At 34.2% G+C, this 20,195-nt stretch overlaps 7 protein-coding genes and 2 non-coding genes across 9 annotated transcripts; 7 read left to right on the top strand and 2 right to left on the bottom strand.

Annotated features, from left to right (window-relative positions):
• Kpol_1069p18 (60S ribosomal protein uL11) lies at nucleotides 1–411 on the top strand (the record flags this gene model as incomplete). The annotated part of the gene is made up of 1 exon (XM_001643003.1): nucleotides 1–411. A coding segment is annotated over one exon (411 nt), but the record flags the coding sequence as incomplete, so codon positions are not given.
• An 839-nt stretch (nucleotides 412–1,250) lies between these two features.
• Nucleotides 1,251–3,155, top strand: RAD30 (DNA-directed DNA polymerase eta; the record flags this gene model as incomplete). The annotated part of the gene is made up of 1 exon (XM_001643002.1): nucleotides 1,251–3,155. One exon carries the CDS (start codon nucleotides 1,251–1,253, stop codon nucleotides 3,153–3,155), a length of 1,905 nt encoding a protein of 634 aa, XP_001643052.1.
• A 463-nt stretch (nucleotides 3,156–3,618) lies between these two features.
• Kpol_1069trna3 lies at nucleotides 3,619–3,720 on the top strand. Its single transcript is given in 2 exon segments — nucleotides 3,619–3,656; nucleotides 3,675–3,720. It is a non-coding gene; the product is annotated as a tRNA-Ser (tRNA).
• A 1,211-nt stretch (nucleotides 3,721–4,931) lies between these two features.
• Kpol_1069p16 (uncharacterized protein) lies at nucleotides 4,932–5,882 on the top strand (the record flags this gene model as incomplete). Its single annotated transcript, XM_001643001.1, has 1 exon — nucleotides 4,932–5,882. One exon carries the CDS (start codon nucleotides 4,932–4,934, stop codon nucleotides 5,880–5,882), a length of 951 nt encoding a protein of 316 aa, XP_001643051.1.
• Nucleotides 5,857–8,961, top strand: AIP5 (Aip5p; the record flags this gene model as incomplete). Its single annotated transcript, XM_001643000.1, has 1 exon — nucleotides 5,857–8,961. The coding sequence occupies one exon, from the start codon at nucleotides 5,857–5,859 to the stop codon at nucleotides 8,959–8,961; it is 3,105 nt and encodes a 1,034-aa protein (XP_001643050.1).
• A 2,598-nt stretch (nucleotides 8,962–11,559) lies between these two features.
• Kpol_1069p14 (uncharacterized protein) lies at nucleotides 11,560–13,689 on the top strand (the record flags this gene model as incomplete). The annotated part of the gene is made up of 1 exon (XM_001642999.1): nucleotides 11,560–13,689. The coding sequence occupies one exon, from the start codon at nucleotides 11,560–11,562 to the stop codon at nucleotides 13,687–13,689; it is 2,130 nt and encodes a 709-aa protein (XP_001643049.1).
• A 933-nt stretch (nucleotides 13,690–14,622) lies between these two features.
• Nucleotides 14,623–15,906, top strand: Kpol_1069p13 (serine/threonine-protein kinase; the record flags this gene model as incomplete). Its single annotated transcript, XM_001642998.1, has 1 exon — nucleotides 14,623–15,906. One exon carries the CDS (start codon nucleotides 14,623–14,625, stop codon nucleotides 15,904–15,906), a length of 1,284 nt encoding a protein of 427 aa, XP_001643048.1.
• Nucleotides 15,907–16,211: 305 nt separating this feature from the next.
• IOC3 (Ioc3p) lies at nucleotides 16,212–18,674 on the bottom strand (the record flags this gene model as incomplete). The annotated part of the gene is made up of 1 exon (XM_001642997.1): nucleotides 16,212–18,674. The coding sequence occupies one exon, from the start codon at nucleotides 18,672–18,674 to the stop codon at nucleotides 16,212–16,214; it is 2,463 nt and encodes an 820-aa protein (XP_001643047.1).
• Nucleotides 18,675–19,178: 504 nt separating this feature from the next.
• Nucleotides 19,179–19,269, bottom strand: Kpol_1069trna2. The gene is given in 2 exon segments: nucleotides 19,179–19,215; nucleotides 19,230–19,269. It is a non-coding gene; the product is annotated as a tRNA-Tyr (tRNA).
• Nucleotides 19,270–20,195: the final 926 nt, after the last annotated feature.

The following is a 20,195-nucleotide window of genomic DNA, read 5'->3' as shown; positions in this document are numbered from 1 at the left end:
TCCAAGATTGGTCCATTAGGTTTGTCCCCAAAGAAGGTTGGTGAAGATATTGCCAAGGCTACTAAGGACTTCAAAGGTATTAAGGTTACTGTCCAATTGAAAATCCAAAACAGACAAGCTACTGCTTCTGTTGTTCCATCTGCTTCTTCTTTGGTTATCACCGCTTTGAAGGAACCACCAAGAGACAGAAAGAAGGACAAGAACGTCAAGCACTCTGGTAACTTACAATTAGATGACATTATCGAAGTCGCTAGACAAATGAGAGAAAAATCTTTCGGTAAGAACTTAGCTTCTGTCACTAAGGAAATCTTGGGTACCGCTCAATCTGTTGGTTGTCGTGTTGATTTCAAAAACCCACACGATATCATTGAAGCCATCAACGCTGGTGAAATTGAAATTCCAGAAAACTAAAGATTATAGCATCCATATATTTTCATATAATTTAATAAAACTCTAATTTTTCCAACGTAATCGATTACGAGATCCTCTATTTTTTAACAGTACTAAGTTCTTAAATCAGCAAGGTTGCTTTTCATTTGACTTTACTTAACTCATATGATTCCTCCCCTTTTTGATATAATACTTCATTCAATGTTAGCTAGTAGTAATTACGAATTTTACTTATATATATATGGTATATAATTACAAATCATCAATAGTAGATATTTGACAATAAGTTAATATACCCTTTTTTCTGACGCCATGTCATCGTGCATTTTACTTAGAGAAGAATGACACTTTATAAAATGTATATAAGAAACGTCAATGCGGTAAAGAAAGAATAGCCTATTGTTCGTACAATTATTTGTGTATACTTATTAAATTAAAAGTTAGTGCTTTTCTAGATTGTTTCCTAAATTGGGATCACAAATTAAAACTTTTTTATACATTTATATTTTGTTTGTTTAATATTATTTTCAGCTTACAAAAAAGTTTCAGGAAATACGAATATTTTCAAGAAAAACGTTATATTAATCTAAATACAACCTTTACTACAACACAATAAACTAAAGTTAATTACTATTTAATATAAAATGTTTATTTCCAAATGAATTGAAATTTGTAGAGTCAATTAATACATATTACTTCTTTTTTTTGCTATAATTACATTTAAATTCATCACGTATCTGAAATCTTTGACACTTTACGCGATGAGCTTTACAAACCTTAAAAGCATATTAAATCGAGACATCAATGGAGACATACATTAAGGTAATTTGAATAATAGCTGAACTAATAAAGTGACTAGAATGTCTAAATTCAAATGGAGAGATTTAATACAGTTGAATTCGAAGGATGAAGCTTATAAATCAGAACTTTGCTGCCTTTGTCATATAGATCTTAATGCTTTTTTTGCACAGGTAGAGCAAGTTCGATGTGGGTACACCAAGGACGATCCAGTTGTTTGCGTACAGTGGAGTTCAATTATAGCAATATCTTATGCTGCAAGAAAGCATGACATTACTAGAATGGATAGTATTAAAGATGCTTTAAAGAAATCGAATAATAAACTGATACCCATACACACTGCAGTTTACAAAAAAGGTGAAGATTTTTGGCAATATCACGATGGATGTGGGTCTTGGATGCAAGAGGCATCCAAACAACTTTCTCCAGAGCAATACAAAGTATCATTGAATCCATATCGTAGGGAGGGAAGAAAGATTTTTAAAATATTTAAGGATTTTTGTGATTTGGTGGAAATTGCAAGTGTTGATGAAGGATTTCTGGATATCAGTCGACTTTGCCTTCAACAGTTGTTATTTGAAGAAGATATTTTGGAAAAGTGTAAAGAAGATAGTGAGGGAAAATCTCTTCAAGAGAGATTTATTGCAGGTGACTATGATTTGGACTCATATTTACCTCCTGTTCCTGATACCCTTAAAACGTTAAAATTTGAAGGCTTTGTTTATGATGCAGAGTTTGGGTCATTGATTGATGATTGGGACGATGTAATATTTGCATTGGGATCACAGATTAGTCAAAAAATTAGAAACCATGTTCGTGATACACTGGGATATACCACTTCTTGTGGAATTGCTCGTACTAAAACAGTTTGTAAATTAGGCTCAAACTTCAAGAAACCGGATGCTCAGACGATTATTAGAAACAAGAGCATAACAAAATTTTTTGATAATGGAAATATCGAGCTGACCAATTTTTGGACTATGGGAGGAAAACTAGGACAAAATTTAATTCATATTTTAAACTTACCAACACAAGGTTCTATCAAGGCACTCCGGGAGAGATGGGATGATCCTGTCGAGATTAATAAATACATGAATGAAAGATTACTTGAACTGAATGGGAACGGAGAAGACTTTGAAATGGATGATGACAAAAAAGAAGCGGTGACGCAGAAATTATTTGACCTTGTTCGTGGCCAACATTGTTTGCCCGTGAATCCAAGACCAATAATTAAATCAATGATGTCAAATAAAAATTTAAGAGGTAATTCTTGTAAAAACATCATTGATTGTATGCAATGGTTAGATATTTTCGGTAACGAATTGGCTGACCGTGTTAATGAATTGGAACAAGAATATCATAAAATATGTATACCAAAAACAATATCAATTAGTGTAAAGACTAATGAGTGGAAAACATATTCCAAATCATCACCATTGCATTGTAGGGGCTCCAATATAAGTAGTCTTGATATTATCCGTACCGCTAGCAAACTGATAAACGAATTCAATTTAAAATATTCGAATGTCCCAGAACCCAATTTTTATCCCTTGAAACAGTTCAATGTAGTAATATCAAATTTTGAGATATTGGACATGAAGAAATCTGTAATTGAAATGATTGGGAATGTGAAGGGTGATTATTCTAAAAAGGATCTCCCAGAGTCAATTCCACATGCTGAACCCCGTGATACAGAAGTATTTATTGGTAACTGGAAGTGCCAGGATTGTAATATAGAATTTGAATCGGAAAGTGCTTTTAACGAACACAATGATTACCATGTTGCGTTGCGGCTATCTGAGAGTCTAAATGGTGCCGACGTTAATTCGAAGAATATTTCTGAGGGTGAAAGAAGATTATTATTATCAAATAAGAATAGACAAGTCGGGTACATAACGAAACGGAAACATAATAAGGACACTAATTCTACACAGAAGACAAACATTTTTAAATTTTTCAAAAAATAATTAACATATTATTAAGAAATAGCATATAGAATAGTTGACGTCAGATTATATTATCTTTGTAGGATTCACTCGTTATCAATTTACCGTTAATACATTATCTTGTCATGAGGATCCATTAGTATTTCTTGTATTAATTATATCGTAATAATATATGAGAGTTTTTCCTGTTGTCCTTCCTTGAGAGTTACTGATCTTGGATGAATTACAAATGGGAAAATTTGGTATCTATTTATATGTCAAATATTTCGACAAAGCATTTCATGTCCTTTGGACTATTGCTAATTGATGAGCCGATACAACTACTAAAACTAAATATGGTATGTAGCAATTTAGATACTACACGTATCTTTATGAGTCTGAGTCTTCGATTTTGACTATTAATAACAAGAACTAGATCTGGCGTTAATTTCTGCTAGACAGTCTCATAAATTTCGCGCAAAAGCCTTCCGAAACCATTAACTTCGTCCCAGTGGCCGAGTGGTTAAGGCGATGCCCTGCTATTTCCTTAGAAACAGCTGTAAGGCATTGGGTTTTACCTTCGCAGGTTCGAATCCTGTCTGTGACGCCAATTTTTTTGTATTGCATAATTTCTCTTTCTCCCACACCTGAAATTCAAGAAATCTGCCGTCCCCAACCACTTGCACATTCTTCCCTACTTACAAACACTGGCTCAAGGGAGTATTAATAAATGAAAAAGACAGTCACACTATTCTGTCTCCAATTTGTCTATCCAGTGAGCCAAAATAAGAAATCATAACCCTGTTGTAAAATTGGATTTAATAATCCGACTTCTCCTATCAGTTATTCCTCCAATGCTTATTATTTTTTTTTGTTTTACATAGAATCTCAAGACAATAACATAAACACTCGCTATCTACCATGCAAGAGATAAACAAATCAATAACAAGCATCGTGTTATCTGAACTGTATGCTAAACACACATCCAAGACTCTGTTTACATTTTTTAGTATCTTATCAATGAGAATAAACCCTCTTCCTCTATCTAATCTCTGGAAAAACCAACTTTGATACAGTCGTTACCTAGACAATCTCTTAACTTCACTAAACATAAACTATATACAACTACACAATTAGCCAATCTGTTGCAAAATGAACAACTCTCCACCTCAGTTGATCAGAACTAAAATCATACTTTATGTACTTGTTGCTTGTATTATATATCAACTAAATGCCATCTTTCCTTATTATTTCACACACAAAACTCATTTCATCTATCACTATTAACTAATAATAAATATCGATTCGAATTAGACGTTCGAAAACAGCACTGAAACATTACAAAGTTTCGAACAAGGGACATCTGTAAAATGTATTAGGTATCTCTTTTCTTATCTTTTTGCAGGGTTTAAGGCTCGATTCGAATTGAATAGATTCGAATGGAGTTACATTGAACCGTTGAGTTAACTTGATCTTTAATCAGTTGTTGTTGGTAATTCTATTGACAACTGATTCCTTTTGATATTTTTTTTATATTTGTATATTAATATATAAGCATAATATCTATTCTAGTTGATTGAAGTATTCTATCACACCCTTGGGTATACTAAGTAATTTATTCTATTGAATTTTTTTTACTTTTAAAGTTAGTTATAAAAATCTGGTGATTTATTTATTGTTTGTTGATTATTGGGGTGTTTTTATTCATATCATTTATATTACAGTCCCTTTATTTCATTTGTTTGAGACGTTATAGTACATTCTATTTATTTAATTTTATTTAATTAATTATCAATCAAGTTTAAAATAATTACAAATATGGAGAATAAAAATAATACAAACACAACTCCTTCATTGGTAGGTGTTTCAGTTCGTAGCATTAACGATAGAAATAATCCTGATTTCCAGGATGAACAAGAACCTCATGTTCCTGCTTTAACTTCTTCAACTTCTCAAGCTTTGCTACATAAGATCCAGCATCACGTTAACCACTCTTTCGAAGGAGACCCTACTTATACAAGTGTTGCAGAATTGAACCGTGAAGGCGCTTTATTAACTGATGAAGTCGATATGGATACCGTGGTTAATGTAACCTCTGAGCTAACAATCGATGGTGAAGAAGATGATAATGCAAGACAGAAGAGACTTTTAATGTTGAAGAAAAAAAAGAAGAATTTGTTATCAACTAATAATGGTTCTACAGGTGGTAGCTCTTTAGTTTCTTCTCCATCCCCAGTAGGTTCAAATTCTTTGGTAACATCCACTGATCCAATCGATGATCAAATTAGTTTGATGTCTTCTTCAAATGAAGAAAGCTCAAAACAATCCCCAGATGACGAAGACCAAGATGCTTCAATTAGAAATTCCTATGGTGAAATCATTAAAAATGATTGTAATAGACCCCATTTGGCAAGGGGAGACTCTTATCAAAGTATCTCAAAGGCAACTGACGAAAATGAACCTGTTCCAACTGAACGTCATGGAAGATCATTCCAAAGAACTGCATCTACCGAATATTTAAGATCCCTATCAAGATCTTTGAGTCGTGATCCAACAAAGAAACCTTCCAATGATCAAAATGCAGAATCTGCTTCTGATGTAAGAATGTATAGTACTAATAACTATTCTATTTCTCAAGCCGACTTACAAAATGCTCCTCATATTATCCAGCAACCTTTGCTTGAAGAAGAAGAGGAAGACGACGATTCATCAGCTTCAATGAAACCAAGGAGTTTTAAAAGTAATGCGAGGCATCACCGAACTAGATAAGGAAAGGTTAGAAGGATCACCTAAAATCGAAGAATCCAATCAATCAGATCAACAACAAAAACAACAAGGTACCAAACCTAAAAAAAAGAAGAAAAAAAAGAAGAAGAATAATAAGAAAAAAGCTTCAGTTCAAGATAAATTAGATGAATTGTTAACAGAAAGTCACCAAAGCATCGATTTGGATGAGAAACCTAAAAATAGCGATTTAGATACAATTATGAATGGTATAGAAGAATTTTTAAAAGAAGATGACAACAAAAAGACTATTGTTACCAGTGATGAAGATAAACTTGATGTCAAAGTTAACATTATCGATGACTCTGTGGATAAGACTGCTTCTGAGAACAATGATGAACCCTCTATAATTAATGACATTAATGATCAAGAAGTAGAAGAACAAGGGACACCAGGGAATATCATTGATGAACCAAAAGATTTAGCTAGAACTTCTAAAAGTCAAGATACTTCTGAAATTGAGAACTCAATTGATAAGGATGTCAATGAAGAATTAGGCAACAATAAGGAAAGTTCTACATCTTCTGTCAGCGAGAAAAGGTCTGACTCTAATATAAATGATATTGAGTCTGAAATAAACGAGCTGGCTTCAACAGTTCTGGAATCAACTTTAAAGGCTGAGATTGAGATAGAGAAAGAAGATGATATTTTATTGGCGGCTGTTAAAAGTGTAAAACAAGATACACTTTTGTGTATAGATTCGGAGTATAAAGAAGCCACAAAGAAGACTAAAGAGAAGCAACATATTGAGATACAACAACATCGAGATGTGATAAAGAAGGTAGAATCTGATGTCGAAATTTCACATCTTGCCCAGTCAGCAGAAGAGGAGTCACAGAAAGCTTCATTAGAAGAAAGTAAACCTGAAGATATCGATCCAGATGTAAGTTTTGAAAAAAAACTTGAATCTATATCTGGTGAAGATACACATCTGAAAGCCGATGGTACATTAGCTGAAGATGAAAAGATGATCGATAAATCTATTATGGAACCTGAAATTACTATGGATAATGATGTTGTTACTGATGATGGTACTGAGAGGAAAGATATTAAGGAAGATAGCTTTAACATTTGTGTTGAGAAAAATAATGTAACTAATAAGAAAGCTGAAGTCAAAACTTTAAATACAGATATGACCGAAATCAAGACAGAAGTTGAGACAGAAATCAAGACAGAAGCCGAGACAGAAGTAAAGGCTGAAGTTGAGACAAAAGTCAAGACAGAAGTCAAGGCTGAAGTCAAGGCCAAAATCAAGGAAGAAGTCAAGGAAGAAGTTGATTCGGAAGTTAAGGAAGAAGCTGAGTCTGAAATTAAATCAGTGGAAAATTTTAAACCAAAGGATTCTGCTGACAGCAAAGAGGAGAAAGAAGTAACAGAAAAGAATCAACCAATAAAGGCTAATATTGAAAATGAAACAAAGGAACTTGATGTAAATCAGCTAGAGGATAAAGAAAGTGACGTTTCTGAGAATAAAAAAGCTATAAAAGTACATGATAGTAGTCTGAAAGTCCAATCTGATGTAAATGAGAAAGATGTTTCCTTGAAGAGTATCGATGCTGCGAATCCATCCAAACCAGTTGGTAATAAGATATCTGCTGCTATCTGTGATGATAATTCTGATCAAAAAATTGAATCGAGAGAAGTACATGAATCTCAAGTAGAACCCGATGCAAATGAAGAGTTAACCGAATTGTCTAAAGAATCAGAAAGTAAGTCAGGAAGGGACCATGTCGAGAAGGAAGAAACTGAGAAACTCACAGAATCCAAATTAGAAAGGAATGTATCTGATATATCTGAAACTCAGGCAAAGGAATCTGAAGAACAAGAAGAACAGTTCGATGCAGATGTACAGTCGGTCAAGGGACCAGGGGAAAAAGAACTAGAAAAAGAATTAGAGGAAAAAGAATTAGAGGAAAAAGAATTAGAGGGAAAAGATGGAACTGTCGTTCCTGAAACCTCTAAATCTACAGAAGAAGAATCTGTTGAGGTGAAAGAACTAACTAAATCTGACAAAGAATCTGTTGAGGTAAAAGAACCATCCAAATCTGACGAAGAATCTGTTGAGGTGAAAGAACCATCTAAATCTGACGAAGAACCTGTTGAGGTAAAAGAACCATCTAAATCTGATGAAGAACCTGTTGAGGTAAAAGAATCATCTATACCTGAAGATGAAAAGCCTCAGGATAGTGAACTATCAAATGTAGTAGATGAAAAGTTTGAGATGGTCTCAGATAAATCTGACATATTAGAAGATGATTCTTCAGTCGAAATGGAAACAGCCAAGACACAGCAAGAATATATTGCATATATAGAGGACGAACCTAAGGAAGATGATTTGGATGCAGAGCCATCCATAGAGTCCTCAGTTAAAGAGACCCCAATAGAATCAGAACTAGAATCTGCGCTACTGGCAGAAGATGAATCTTCATTTTCTGATGACCATTTTACGGAACCATTATCATTCGGAGGTGATTCGAGTGAGAAAACCGGAGAAACAGATGAACCTGATAATAAATCAACAGAAGATATAAGCAAGAAAACCAAGAGTCTAGAAGATTTAATCGACGACACTGATGAACTATTAAAAAGTTTAGAATTTGTGAACGATGCTGAATTAGAAGACATGCTATTAGCCTTAGATGGCAAACCAACTAAAAAAGTGAATGAAACCAAAACAACGAAACCATTAGCTACTAAATCGGAAGGTAAGAAGGAGACCATGGAAACGAAAAAACCAGAGTCTACTGTGATCAAGAAGAGTGAGATCAGAGAACAAAATCTAAAAGAACCTATTTACATCTACACATCACTTGCTGGTGGTGGTTTCCACATGATTCCACGAACCAATAGATTGACTACTATTTTGACGGCGAATAAAATTGAATTCACATATCGAGATCTTGGTACTGACGACGAAGCCCGGAAAGTATGGAAATTATATGGTAGAGGAAGGACGTTACCAGGAATAGTAAGAGGAAGAGACGACATAATAGGTAATTGGGAAGAAATTGAAGAAGCTAATGAAGATTACAGGTTACACGAGTTAATATACGATACGATATGATATGATGTGATATGATATGATATGATATGAACATTCATCAGAGTGATTTTAATTAGTACTTCCGAACAACGAACGACATAACATACGGTATAGAAGATAATATATACATACATTTATTTTATTTTATTTTGTTTTATTTTAAAATAAAAATCGCAACAGAAAAGTGGTGAGTACCAAGGGTGTCGTGGGGATTCCCCTTGGGCACACACCATCTCTCTAGATCTACGTTAAAACACACATAAGATATGTTGTTGCTGTCCCAAAACGTACCACAAGGATGATTGATATTCGAATAGCAACTGGAAAAATGCTGCAAAGAAATCTGAATTGAGTCTCCCCACCCAAAGAAACGTCGTTTCGTACCTCACACCACCAATCTATATATATCTTAAACAGCAATATGTAAATTAATTAATTACATTTATTCATAAATACATGTATCAAAAGCTATATGCAGGAATATCTTTCATCAAATCTCAGTGCATATCAACTACAACAGCTGAAAGCATTCATTACCACACCTGCTCAAGAGACCAAATCTGAAATCTCTCTTTTATCCCTTAACTCAACAAATAGCAAAACATGCTTACAAGAAGAAAAGGGTGGACATCCAAATCTAGTCGATCTTGGCTTCATCTCTTATATCTGTTTGTTTGTTTGTTAGTTTGCAAACGTGCAAACATAGTTTACTGGTTCTGGTCTGGCATCTTGCTGCTGACCCATTTTGACCAACTAGTTCAATTTCCTCTCTTGGCCCAAGCTGGCTTCCCAATTCAAATTCAAAACACATAAACTAATACAAATCTCAATTCTACATAATAACATCATCACCAGTTCAATGAGTGCCTTAGCCTCCCCCCCAAAAGAAAAAGCCAAACCCAACCAAACAGAATCGCCATTAAAATTGTACTAATCACGTACCACCAATACCTGTCCACCACCCCCTCCCCTCCCTTCCCCTCCCTTCCCCTCCCTTCCCCTCCACCACTCCACGGCCCACCGTTCGTTGCTCAGCTAGAAGGAAACTGACCTGTGTCTGTCCACAACTGTCCGTTCTCTCTCTCCCTGTCGCTTCCCCCTCCACCCCCTGCTCCCACCAGACTCAGCTTGGCCGATACGAGCTCAGGCTGGGGGTCCCCCCTGCTGGATCGTTCTATGTCCAGCCTACATCTGCGTCTGCCTCCGCTCCCAGAAACAGGACCATCAGGGGGTTGAACAAGAGAGGTCTGAGCAAGAACCGGTACCAGTGAGCTTTTGGTGCTGATTATATGAGACAAGTTTTCTGTGTGTTCAACTTTAAATTGACCAGAAAGGTTTGTAACAGGATAATAATAAAAAAAGCAACCCAGCTGGGTTGCTTTTCTTGTTGAACACTGCAGCTAAACACATTGCTTTATTTGAGATTTTATTCTGTATCCAACGACACCGTCCCCCCTACCCATCTTTCTCCAAGATATAATCATCAATACTATTCTGGTATTATAATTACGTAGATTTTCAGTCGGTTATTCTGCTCATTCTTTGTTCTTTGTTCTTGTTGGTGTCTTGCCTTGTACTGTCTTGTCTTGTGTGCTTGCAATTGACGTTATTATCTGAAAGAAGTCAGTCAAGAAACGATACGATACAATACGAGACGAGACGATGACAACAAGTACTATCACCAACAGCAAATAAGAGAGAGAGAGACAGAGAGAAAGAGAAAGAGTGATTTTTTATGGACCTGTACTGTAATAGATTGCTTTGCTGTAAAAAATGTTAATTTACCTATAAGCTTTCTTCTGATCCAAGTGCAAACAATAACGGTTTGATATAATTGCTTGTACTCCCTCGCAGCATGTCTCTCTATCTCTCTGTCCGTCTGCCTGCCTGCCTCCCAAGGGGGTTAGCTATGTTGGTTTAGTCTGCTTGTGTGTGTATTCTCCTCCCATTTCACAGGAATGTGTAATACTTGTTGCTTTGCTCCTTCTTTGGTCAAATTATATTCGATATTTGAGGGGATGTCAAGTTCGAAAACTCTCACTATGTTTCATGGTTATTTTATTTTTAATAACAGCTCTTGATACCATTTCTTATTAGTTACTGGTAGTTGGAAAAAACCTCTGTAATCCCACTGATACCAATGATTAATTTTAGAAAAGTAGGGACTGCAGCGGTATTCAATGAAATTTTTCATTGAAACTATCAATTATTAATTTCCCATGTCGAATTCGAAGTCGAACCTTATGTAATTAGATGTCTTATTTAATTTCGAAATATATATAAGTATAAGAGCAACTCTTGGTTATAACGTTGTGAAAACTTGATAGATTGCACTAATTTTGGGTTTTAACCAATAGGGGAGTTGTTTACCTTGTGCATTCACTTACACTACTCTCTCTCTCTATATATTAATTCATTTAGATATTTTATTCAATCGTAACTTTATCTTAAATATTCAATTCATATATACACAAGAAGCATTTAGCACAATTGCTATATATTAATATATATCTATATATATATCCCAATTATATATATATAACGTATATTATACATATACAGTTGACAAAAGTTTTAGCATTTAAAATCAGTACAAATAGAATATAAAGTCAAATAGGAATGGGTCGTGATTTGAAGAAGCAGTTATTATTCGAAACTGCTACCGAAGTAGCCAACAGAGTTGGTGGTATTTACTCAGTTTTAAAATCAAAAGTTCCTGTAACTGTAGCTGAATTCGGTGACAATTATACTTTACTTGGTCCATTGAATAAAGCTACTTACCAAACCGAAGTCGACCAATTCGACTGGATGGATGACAACAACTATCCTGATGATTTGAGATTTATTAAGTCTGTATTAATGAGAATGAGTGAACGTGGCGTACATTTCGTTTACGGTCGTTGGTTGGTCGAAGGCTCTCCTCGTGTGCTATTGTTCGACTTAGGCTCTGTATCTCATTTTTTGAATGAATGGAAGAAAGACCTTTGGGATTTAGTGGGTATTCCAACCCCAGAAAACGACAGCGAAACTAATGATGCAGTTTTGTTAGGTTACACCGTCACTTGGTTCTTAGGTGAATTGGCATTTATTGATCAAGAACATGTAATCATTGCACATTTCCATGAATGGTTGGCCGGTGTAGGTTTACCACTTTGTAGAAAGAGAAGAATCGATTTAGTCACCATCTTTACTACTCATGCGACTCTATTAGGTAGATATTTATGTGCAGCTGGTAATGTTGATTTCTATAATAATTTGGATAGATTTGATGTTGATCTAGAAGCTGGTAAGCGTGGTATTTACCACCGTTATTGTATCGAACGTGCTGCTGTCCACACCGCTGACGTTTTCACCACTGTCTCTCATATCACTGCTTTAGAGGCTGAATACTTATTGAAGAGAAAACCTGACGGTATCTTACCAAATGGTTTGAACGTTAAGAAATTCCAAGCTGTTCATGAATTCCAAAATTTACATGCTATGAGAAAGGAAAAAATCAATGATTTTGTCAGAGGCCATTTCCATGGTTGCTTCGATTTCGAATTAGATGACACTATTTATTTCTTTATTGCTGGTAGATATGAATATAAAAATAAGGGTGCTGATATGTTTATTGAGGCATTGGCAAGACTAAATTATAGATTGAAAGTGTCAGGTTCCAAGAAAACTGTTGTTGCCTTCATCATTATGCCAGCAAAAAATAAGTCTTTCACTGTGGAAGCTTTGAAAAGTCAAGCAGTTGTCCAATCATTAGAAAGTACTGTTAACGAAGTTACGAAATTAATTGGTCAAAGAATTTTTGACCATGCTATAAGATATCCTTCCAAGGGCTTTGCATCAGAATTGCCTACCAATTTAGACGATTTATTAAAACCATCTGATAAAGTTTTATTGAAGAGACGTACATTGAATTTGAGAAGACGAGAAGGTGAATTGCCACCAATCGTTACCCATAACATGATCGATGATGCCACTGATCCAATTTTGAATCAAATTAGAAGCGTCCAATTGTTCAACAATTCATCTGACAGAGTTAAAATTATTTTCCACCCTGAGTTTTTGAATGCAAACAATCCAATTTTAAGTTTAGATTATGAAGATTTCGTTCGTGGTTGTCATTTAGGTGTTTTCCCATCATACTATGAACCTTGGGGTTACACTCCTGCCGAATGTACTGTCATGGGTGTTCCATCAATTACCACCAACGTTTCAGGTTTTGGTGCATACATGGAAGATTTAATTGAAACTGACCAAGCTAAGGACTATGGTATTTACATCGTTGACCGTCGTTTCAAGAGTCCTGAAGAATCTGTTGAACAATTAGTTGATATGATGGAAGAGTTTGTTAAGAAGAATAGAAGACAAAGAATCAACCAAAGAAATAGAACTGAGAGATTATCTGACCTATTGGATTGGAAGAGAATGGGTCTTGAATACATGAAAGCACGTCATTTAGCATTACGCAGAGGTTACCCAGATGAGTATAAAGAACTAACAGGTGTTGAAGGTGACGACACTGACATGAACACATTGGTTATGGATAAAAAAGTTAAATTATCCAGACCATTAAGTGTTCCAGGATCCCCAAGAGACTCCTACGGTAGAGCAAACAGCATCAGTGCAGTTTATATGACCCCAGGTGATCTAGGTACCTTACAAGAAATCAATACTGCCGATGATTACTTCTTACTAGCTAAAGGCGAAGAAGAAGAAGAAGATGACGAAGATGATGAAAACGTTGACGAATAGTTTAATGATTAATTTACAATTAAAACGAGTAGGCAAATAATTGAAAAGAAGCAGTATATGATCATGTGGAGGTTGTTACACCCAATTATACTAATTCCTAATAACTCTGCATAAAAGTTTTGTATAATTTAATGTAATTCAATTTAATTCAATTTTAATATAATATAATATAACACAATAAAATCAAATCTAACCCAATCTTATCCAATCTAATCTAATCACCATCAAGAGTAGCCAATATATTTATATACAATTATTGCCAAGACTTTAAACTACTTTTTTTTTAAAGTTGAATAAGATGCCTTTGTAGTGTTCCAAATCAAACGGTTTTCTGTCTTGTTTCGGCCAATTTCTTGGATTAAATTCTACATTTCCCATCTATCCCAATAAAGAAACAATCCCACACTTCCATAATCATCATAATCAAAGTAACCAACATCAAAAAACTATCAAACACTTCCATCCATCTCTCTTTATATACTCGATCTTAATACATCTGTCATTCCACATTCTTCAGTAATTTTATATAGGGGGCAGTGAAAAAAAACTGACGACATATATAAAAATCTCCAAGCCGAGTTCCTCTAAGGAACTTTAAATCATTGGAATTTTAATTTCAAGAATCTTGGTTATTGAAGATTATAAAGGTATTGAAGGTCACTAAAGGTCACTACAGTAGGTTGCGTTTGTTATTCCTGAGTTGGGTTAAGTGCTTTTATTTTTTTGTAGGGTTTGATTCTTTATTTTTACGAAGTTGAAGCCAGATTTCAACACTGCTAATTTGGTAACTGCTGACAGACTTTAAAGAAAAAGATTTATAATAGTTTGCTATTCTGTTGAGATTATTGCTGGTTTAGAGGTTATACTTTTAGCTACCAGAATTTCAAAAACGTTAGAGAGAGGTAAAAAAAAATACATATAACAGGACTAGAAATGTCTGAACATCCGGAGGTTATTGGTCCAGACTCTGTTGAGGGTCATAAAATGACTAAGTTCTTTAATAAGATTAGTGGTCAACCAGCTTCATATGTTAACAAAACAGATTATGTTTTTGGTAAGACTTTAGGTGCAGGTTCATTTGGTGTTGTTAGACAAGCTAGAAGAATTTCTACTGGAGAGAATGTAGCTGTTAAGATTTTGTTGAAGAAAGCATTAAAGGGTAATTGTGTACAAATAGAAATGCTTTATGATGAATTATCTATTTTACAAAAATTACACCATCCTAATATCGTGGATTTTAAAGCTTGGTTCGAATCTAAGGATAAATTTTATATTGCTACTCAACTAGCCACTGGTGGTGAATTATTCGATAGAATTTTAGCAAGAGGTAAATTTACTGAAGTTGATGCAGTGAGGATAATAGTACAATTATTGCAAGGTATCAAATACATCCACTCTAAAGATATTGTTCATAGAGATTTGAAACCAGAAAATGTCTTGTATATAGACAAATCTGACGATTCTCCTTTGGTTATCGCAGATTTTGGTATTGCCAAGCAATTGAAAAGTGGTGACGATCTTATATTCAAGGCTGCCGGTTCTCTAGGATACGTCGCTCCTGAAGTGTTGACTGTAAATGGTCATGGTAAACCATGTGATATATGGTCCTTAGGTGTCATCACTTACACTTTACTATGTGGTTATTCTCCATTCATAGCAGAAAGTGTAGAAGGTTTCCTTGATGAATGTACCAGTGGTAAATACCCTGTCAAATTCCATAGACCTTATTGGGATACTATATCAGATGAAGCAAAAGAATTCATTTTAAGAGCTTTGATTTTGGAACCAAGTAAAAGGCCTACCGCTTCTGAATTATTAGAAGATCCATGGATTGCTACCAAATGTGCTCTACAAAATGATCTGTTACCTGATTTAAGACAAGGATTCGATGCTCGTAAGAAATTCCGTGAGGCTGTGGAAATTGTTAAATTGAATAATAGAATTAACAAATTGAGAAGCTTATACTGCTCAGAAGGCGAATCAGAAACTGATATTGAGGAAAATTCAACAAAAACTTTTATGGAATCGTTAACTGATTCTCTAAATGATTTAAAATTGAGGGCTGATAAAAGTTCACAGAATCCTAAGTTATCAGATGAAGAGAAAAAAGAATTGAAATCAACTTTGACTCAAAATGCCTTCGCCCAAATCGTCAGAGCTGCTACTAAGAACAAGGAAAAGATTTTAAACTATAATGAGGAAGATAATACTGATTAATTATAATAGATATTATTTGCCATTCATTGAATTTTATGATTTCGTTTTCTGTAACGGTAGCTTTCATTTCTATGTTACCCATCTCCAGTTTTATTTTAACATCCACCTGAGTTAATTATTAAATATTTTTCTTATTTTACTTAATTTGATTGTATCTATCTATTATTATATTCGCTATTATTAACAATAAAAAAATGTTATTAATACAATTTATTATGCATCAAGAAGTTATATACATACATGAAAATATCTATCTAAACATATGAATGTATACATATATACCCCATTTTAAGTCCCTTGATAGACTAGGTACGTGCCCTTTTTGATCTCCTCCCATATTCTTCAACATCATTATTTTCCTCTTCTTCAGATTCATTATCCAAATCACTGTCATTGTATGTGATATTACGTCTTTGAACCCTTCTTAAAGTCCTTTTTCCAGGCTTCATATCCGCATATTGAACTCTTAAAGTTTCAAAAGACTTCAAAATATAATAAAATCTAGATAAAAAATCTTGCATCATCTTAAGTTTCAATCTCGATGCATTGAATCTATATTCCTTTGGAAGAGGTTTTTTATTGATTGTTGGGTCTGTGACTTCAATTTCCATCGACTCATTCGGATCGAGAGAGTCATTTCCTTCTTCTTCCAGTAGCTTTGCATCATCATGAGTACCTGATATCGAAGTTTCTCCTTCTTCCTTCTTCTTCTTTGATCCTTTTTCCTTAGGGGGTGTTATTTTGTAATCCAAATATGAAATAAAATATAATAATGATTCAGCGTCACTACACATCTCATACCAATATACTTTACCTTTAGATTTAATACCCTTTGCTACATCGTGTATCATAGATGGCGTGTCATGATAAAGTAATTTAAAACTAGGGCTCATTAACTGGCCGTAATTTTCAAATAAGTATTGAACATCTGCTTCACCGCTTGAATACTTATTTAAGATATCTTCTAATGCTCTTAAATCTGTATAAGTTGAGACTGTTACTGGTGAATCGGAGTAGGTATGCAATCTTGGCATATAAAAATCACCAATATGCGGAATTCTTCCAATAAAAAATTCATGTGAACGTAACTTATACAGCTCATCTTCAAAAGGGTTACTTAATGGATTATCAGGCAATTCACCTTCAAATAATTTTGTCCAATCATTATAATTTTCTATCATTGATTTTTCCTTTTCCTGCTTATTTAATGAGTTCAATTGATCCTTTAATTCCTTCAATAGTTTCATCTTAGCTGAAAAATCCTCCTTCTTCCCTTCAGCCAATAGTTTCTTAATGTATTTCTTTTTGCTTCTAACCTCAAGTCTCTTTTGCACCATTTCACATAGTTTAATGTACTTAGCATATGTGACATTTGGACCCTCAACAAAATATCTTGGAACATGTTGAGTCTGGATACCAAAAGTCGGGTCCTTCTTAAAATGAGATAGATAATGTATTTCGTTATGAACTTTGATTGAGTACGAGGAACACCAATTTATCAAAGATCGCAATAATATAACTCTATCATCAGGTGCTAATGCAAGAATTCCAATCTTATCCAAATCTGAATTTTGTAAAGGATCCGACTCGTTAGTCAAAGGTAAGTTCTTATGCCATTCAAAAATGTTTTCTGTTAAAATTTCGGGAATTTTAGGATCAACGTAGTCGCTTTTATCATTTTCTTTAAACATTTGAGATTTTGGTTTTGATAAATCAATTTTATCAAGTGGGAGTGACCTCCATTCACTAGGGTACCCCCATTCTTTTGCATTTTCTCTGACATTCAGAAGATATTTGGAATAAAGTTTTTTGGAAGAAGTCAATTCATCAATGGATGCTAATGGTTTATGCTCTCTGCTTTTTGCAGATTCCTTATTTACTAACAATCTTAACAAAGTCAAAAATAGTAAATTCATTTTGTCTTGACATGAAATCACTTCCTTTACTGGAATATAATCCTGATATAATGACCCCTTATTCATTGTATCCAAACCAACTTCTTGTGGGATAACTGGGTACAAATCAAGACCGATTTCAAAATCTATAAAAGACAGATTTAACAAATCCATATCGAAGAAGATATAGAATTTGTTTATGAATGACATAAATTTCATGATATCACCAGCATAAGGCAATGTTCTCATATTAGGATTCTTTAACCTGGAAATGATACTTTGTTGGGTTTTATACGCAGTAGATAATAATGGCATATTAGGGGACCAATTATCGTTTGTCAAAGGCGGTTCTTGTTCCGCCTGTTCTTGAGCTTTTGTCAAAGTTGTGGTAGCCGAGGAAGATTTTGCTTTAAGAGCATTTGCCTTTAGAACATTTGCCTTCTTTTGATTTATTAACTTTTCCTTTTCTTTCTCTTTCTCCCTTAACTTCTTCTTTCTCAGCCTTTCTTTCTCCTTTTCCTTCTTCAAAGCTACCATTTTTTTCTCCTTTTCTAAAGCTTTAGCTTTAGCTTTTGCCTCAGCTTTAGCCTTTGCAAATGCCAACTTCCTCCTTTCCGATTTAGCTCTAGCAGCTGCCTCTTCAGCTTCTTCAGCTTCCTTTTCTAACTTGGACTTCGTCACAGGAACACGTTTAGATCTTCTTAATCCAAAAGAACTCAAATCAGAAACAGCAGATATTGATTCCTTTGAGACATCTTCAATTGATTCATTGAGCTTTGCAGGGTGATGAGCTGAATCAATCTCCTGATTATTAACTGTCGAACCCTCAGTTAAGCCCGGCTTAGCTCCCCCACTTTTCAATTCTAATTCCATAGCTGATATATCACTCCTGGGGACGTCTATGATAGCACTAATGAGTTTTATAGAATCACAATATCAAAAGTTAGTAATCTTTTAAACTTATATTCTCATCAAGCTCGTTTTAATTAATTTTAGATATCTGGTAAAGAGACGCGACTATTAGATATCACACGTCGTAAGTAATGATATATATTACAAGACTTATTCAAATGGTAGTGACATAGTCGATGAGATGGCTGTCACAACAACCTTTAGCAGGATATTAAATTTCTAAAATAACTGAACTGAGTTTAATGATTGGGAATCGATTTGATGTTTTTCTAGGTTCATCTAATTACTGACGTTTTCATAATTTCATTATAACACATTTTTGTTGTAGATATTAGGAATCGATTGATTATTTTATATCATGCTGCTTACGAAAAAATGTTGAGACTGGCTTACACTGTCATCAACTATTATTTTTAGCTTGAAGACTAGGATTTAAAGGGTCTTTAAAACAGTATTTAAAAAATATCTCCCGGGGGCGAGTCGAACGCCCGATCTCAAGATAACTTTGTTTGAAACATTACAGTCTTGCGCCTTAAACCAACTTGGCTACCGAGAGTAGTTACTTGTTGTCGTCGAAAAATATTATTTTCCAAAGTTTGAAGAATAGTATAATTTTTTTTTTCTATTAAAACACAAATTTGATTTTGTCAAGATATATAGTTCTTTTAAGTATCATGACGAGTAGTGTAGAGAATTATGTTGTGGTTTTTCTACCGAATCGTTCTGCTGACATTGGTCATGTGACGTTTCTTATAAAGCCATATTATCATGTCTCACGAGTGTCTGTCCGAAGTGAAAATTCTTCAAGGCATCTTGAAGTATAAAAGAACCTTATGTAACGTCATATATTAAGTAACTATGTATCAGAATAAAGAAATGATCCATATCGGAGACATCATCTGCGGTGTCAGTGTTGAAATTGTTGATCATTTTTAATAGGTGACATATTTCTTAAATTATATTTCTCCGTGAGGATTTTATATATAATATAAAATAATAATATAAATATGTAAAGGTAATCTTGGAAATCAGATTATCCTAATCTTGAGATTAGTGTCCGTATTTATACGTTTAATCTTCGATCTCACAATCTTGTAATTACTAATCATTAATTCTAACAATTCCTTGCACTCTCACTCAAGTATTTTAGTTTATTGGTAATTTACCAATAATATTCTTTTTATTTTGTTTCTAGAATGTTCTACAATATTGCAAACAATCAATAACCTGATTGTTAGTAATTACCTGATTAGTTATTGTATACCATATTAATAGATTGATTTATGTTACATTATCATAGATATATCTATGACGTCATGAACATCTTATAAAGTAGTCACGTGTGAGTGGAAATAAGGAACATTCTGGAACCTTCTAGGTCAGAACAATCCAGTTATCTAGTAAACCAGTGACAATGACAGTTGAGACCAATCCTACAATCCAGTAGTATATAAAGTCTGATAAGATCTTAATTGACACTTA

This window comes from Vanderwaltozyma polyspora, genomic scaffold (assembly GCF_000150035.1).
Source record: "Vanderwaltozyma polyspora DSM 70294 KpolScaffold1069 genomic scaffold, whole genome shotgun sequence".
Taxonomy (NCBI): Eukaryota; Fungi; Ascomycota; class Saccharomycetes; order Saccharomycetales; family Saccharomycetaceae; genus Vanderwaltozyma; species Vanderwaltozyma polyspora.
Note: the sequence above shows the minus strand (reverse complement) of the source record. Positions and strands in the feature narration are given on the sequence as shown.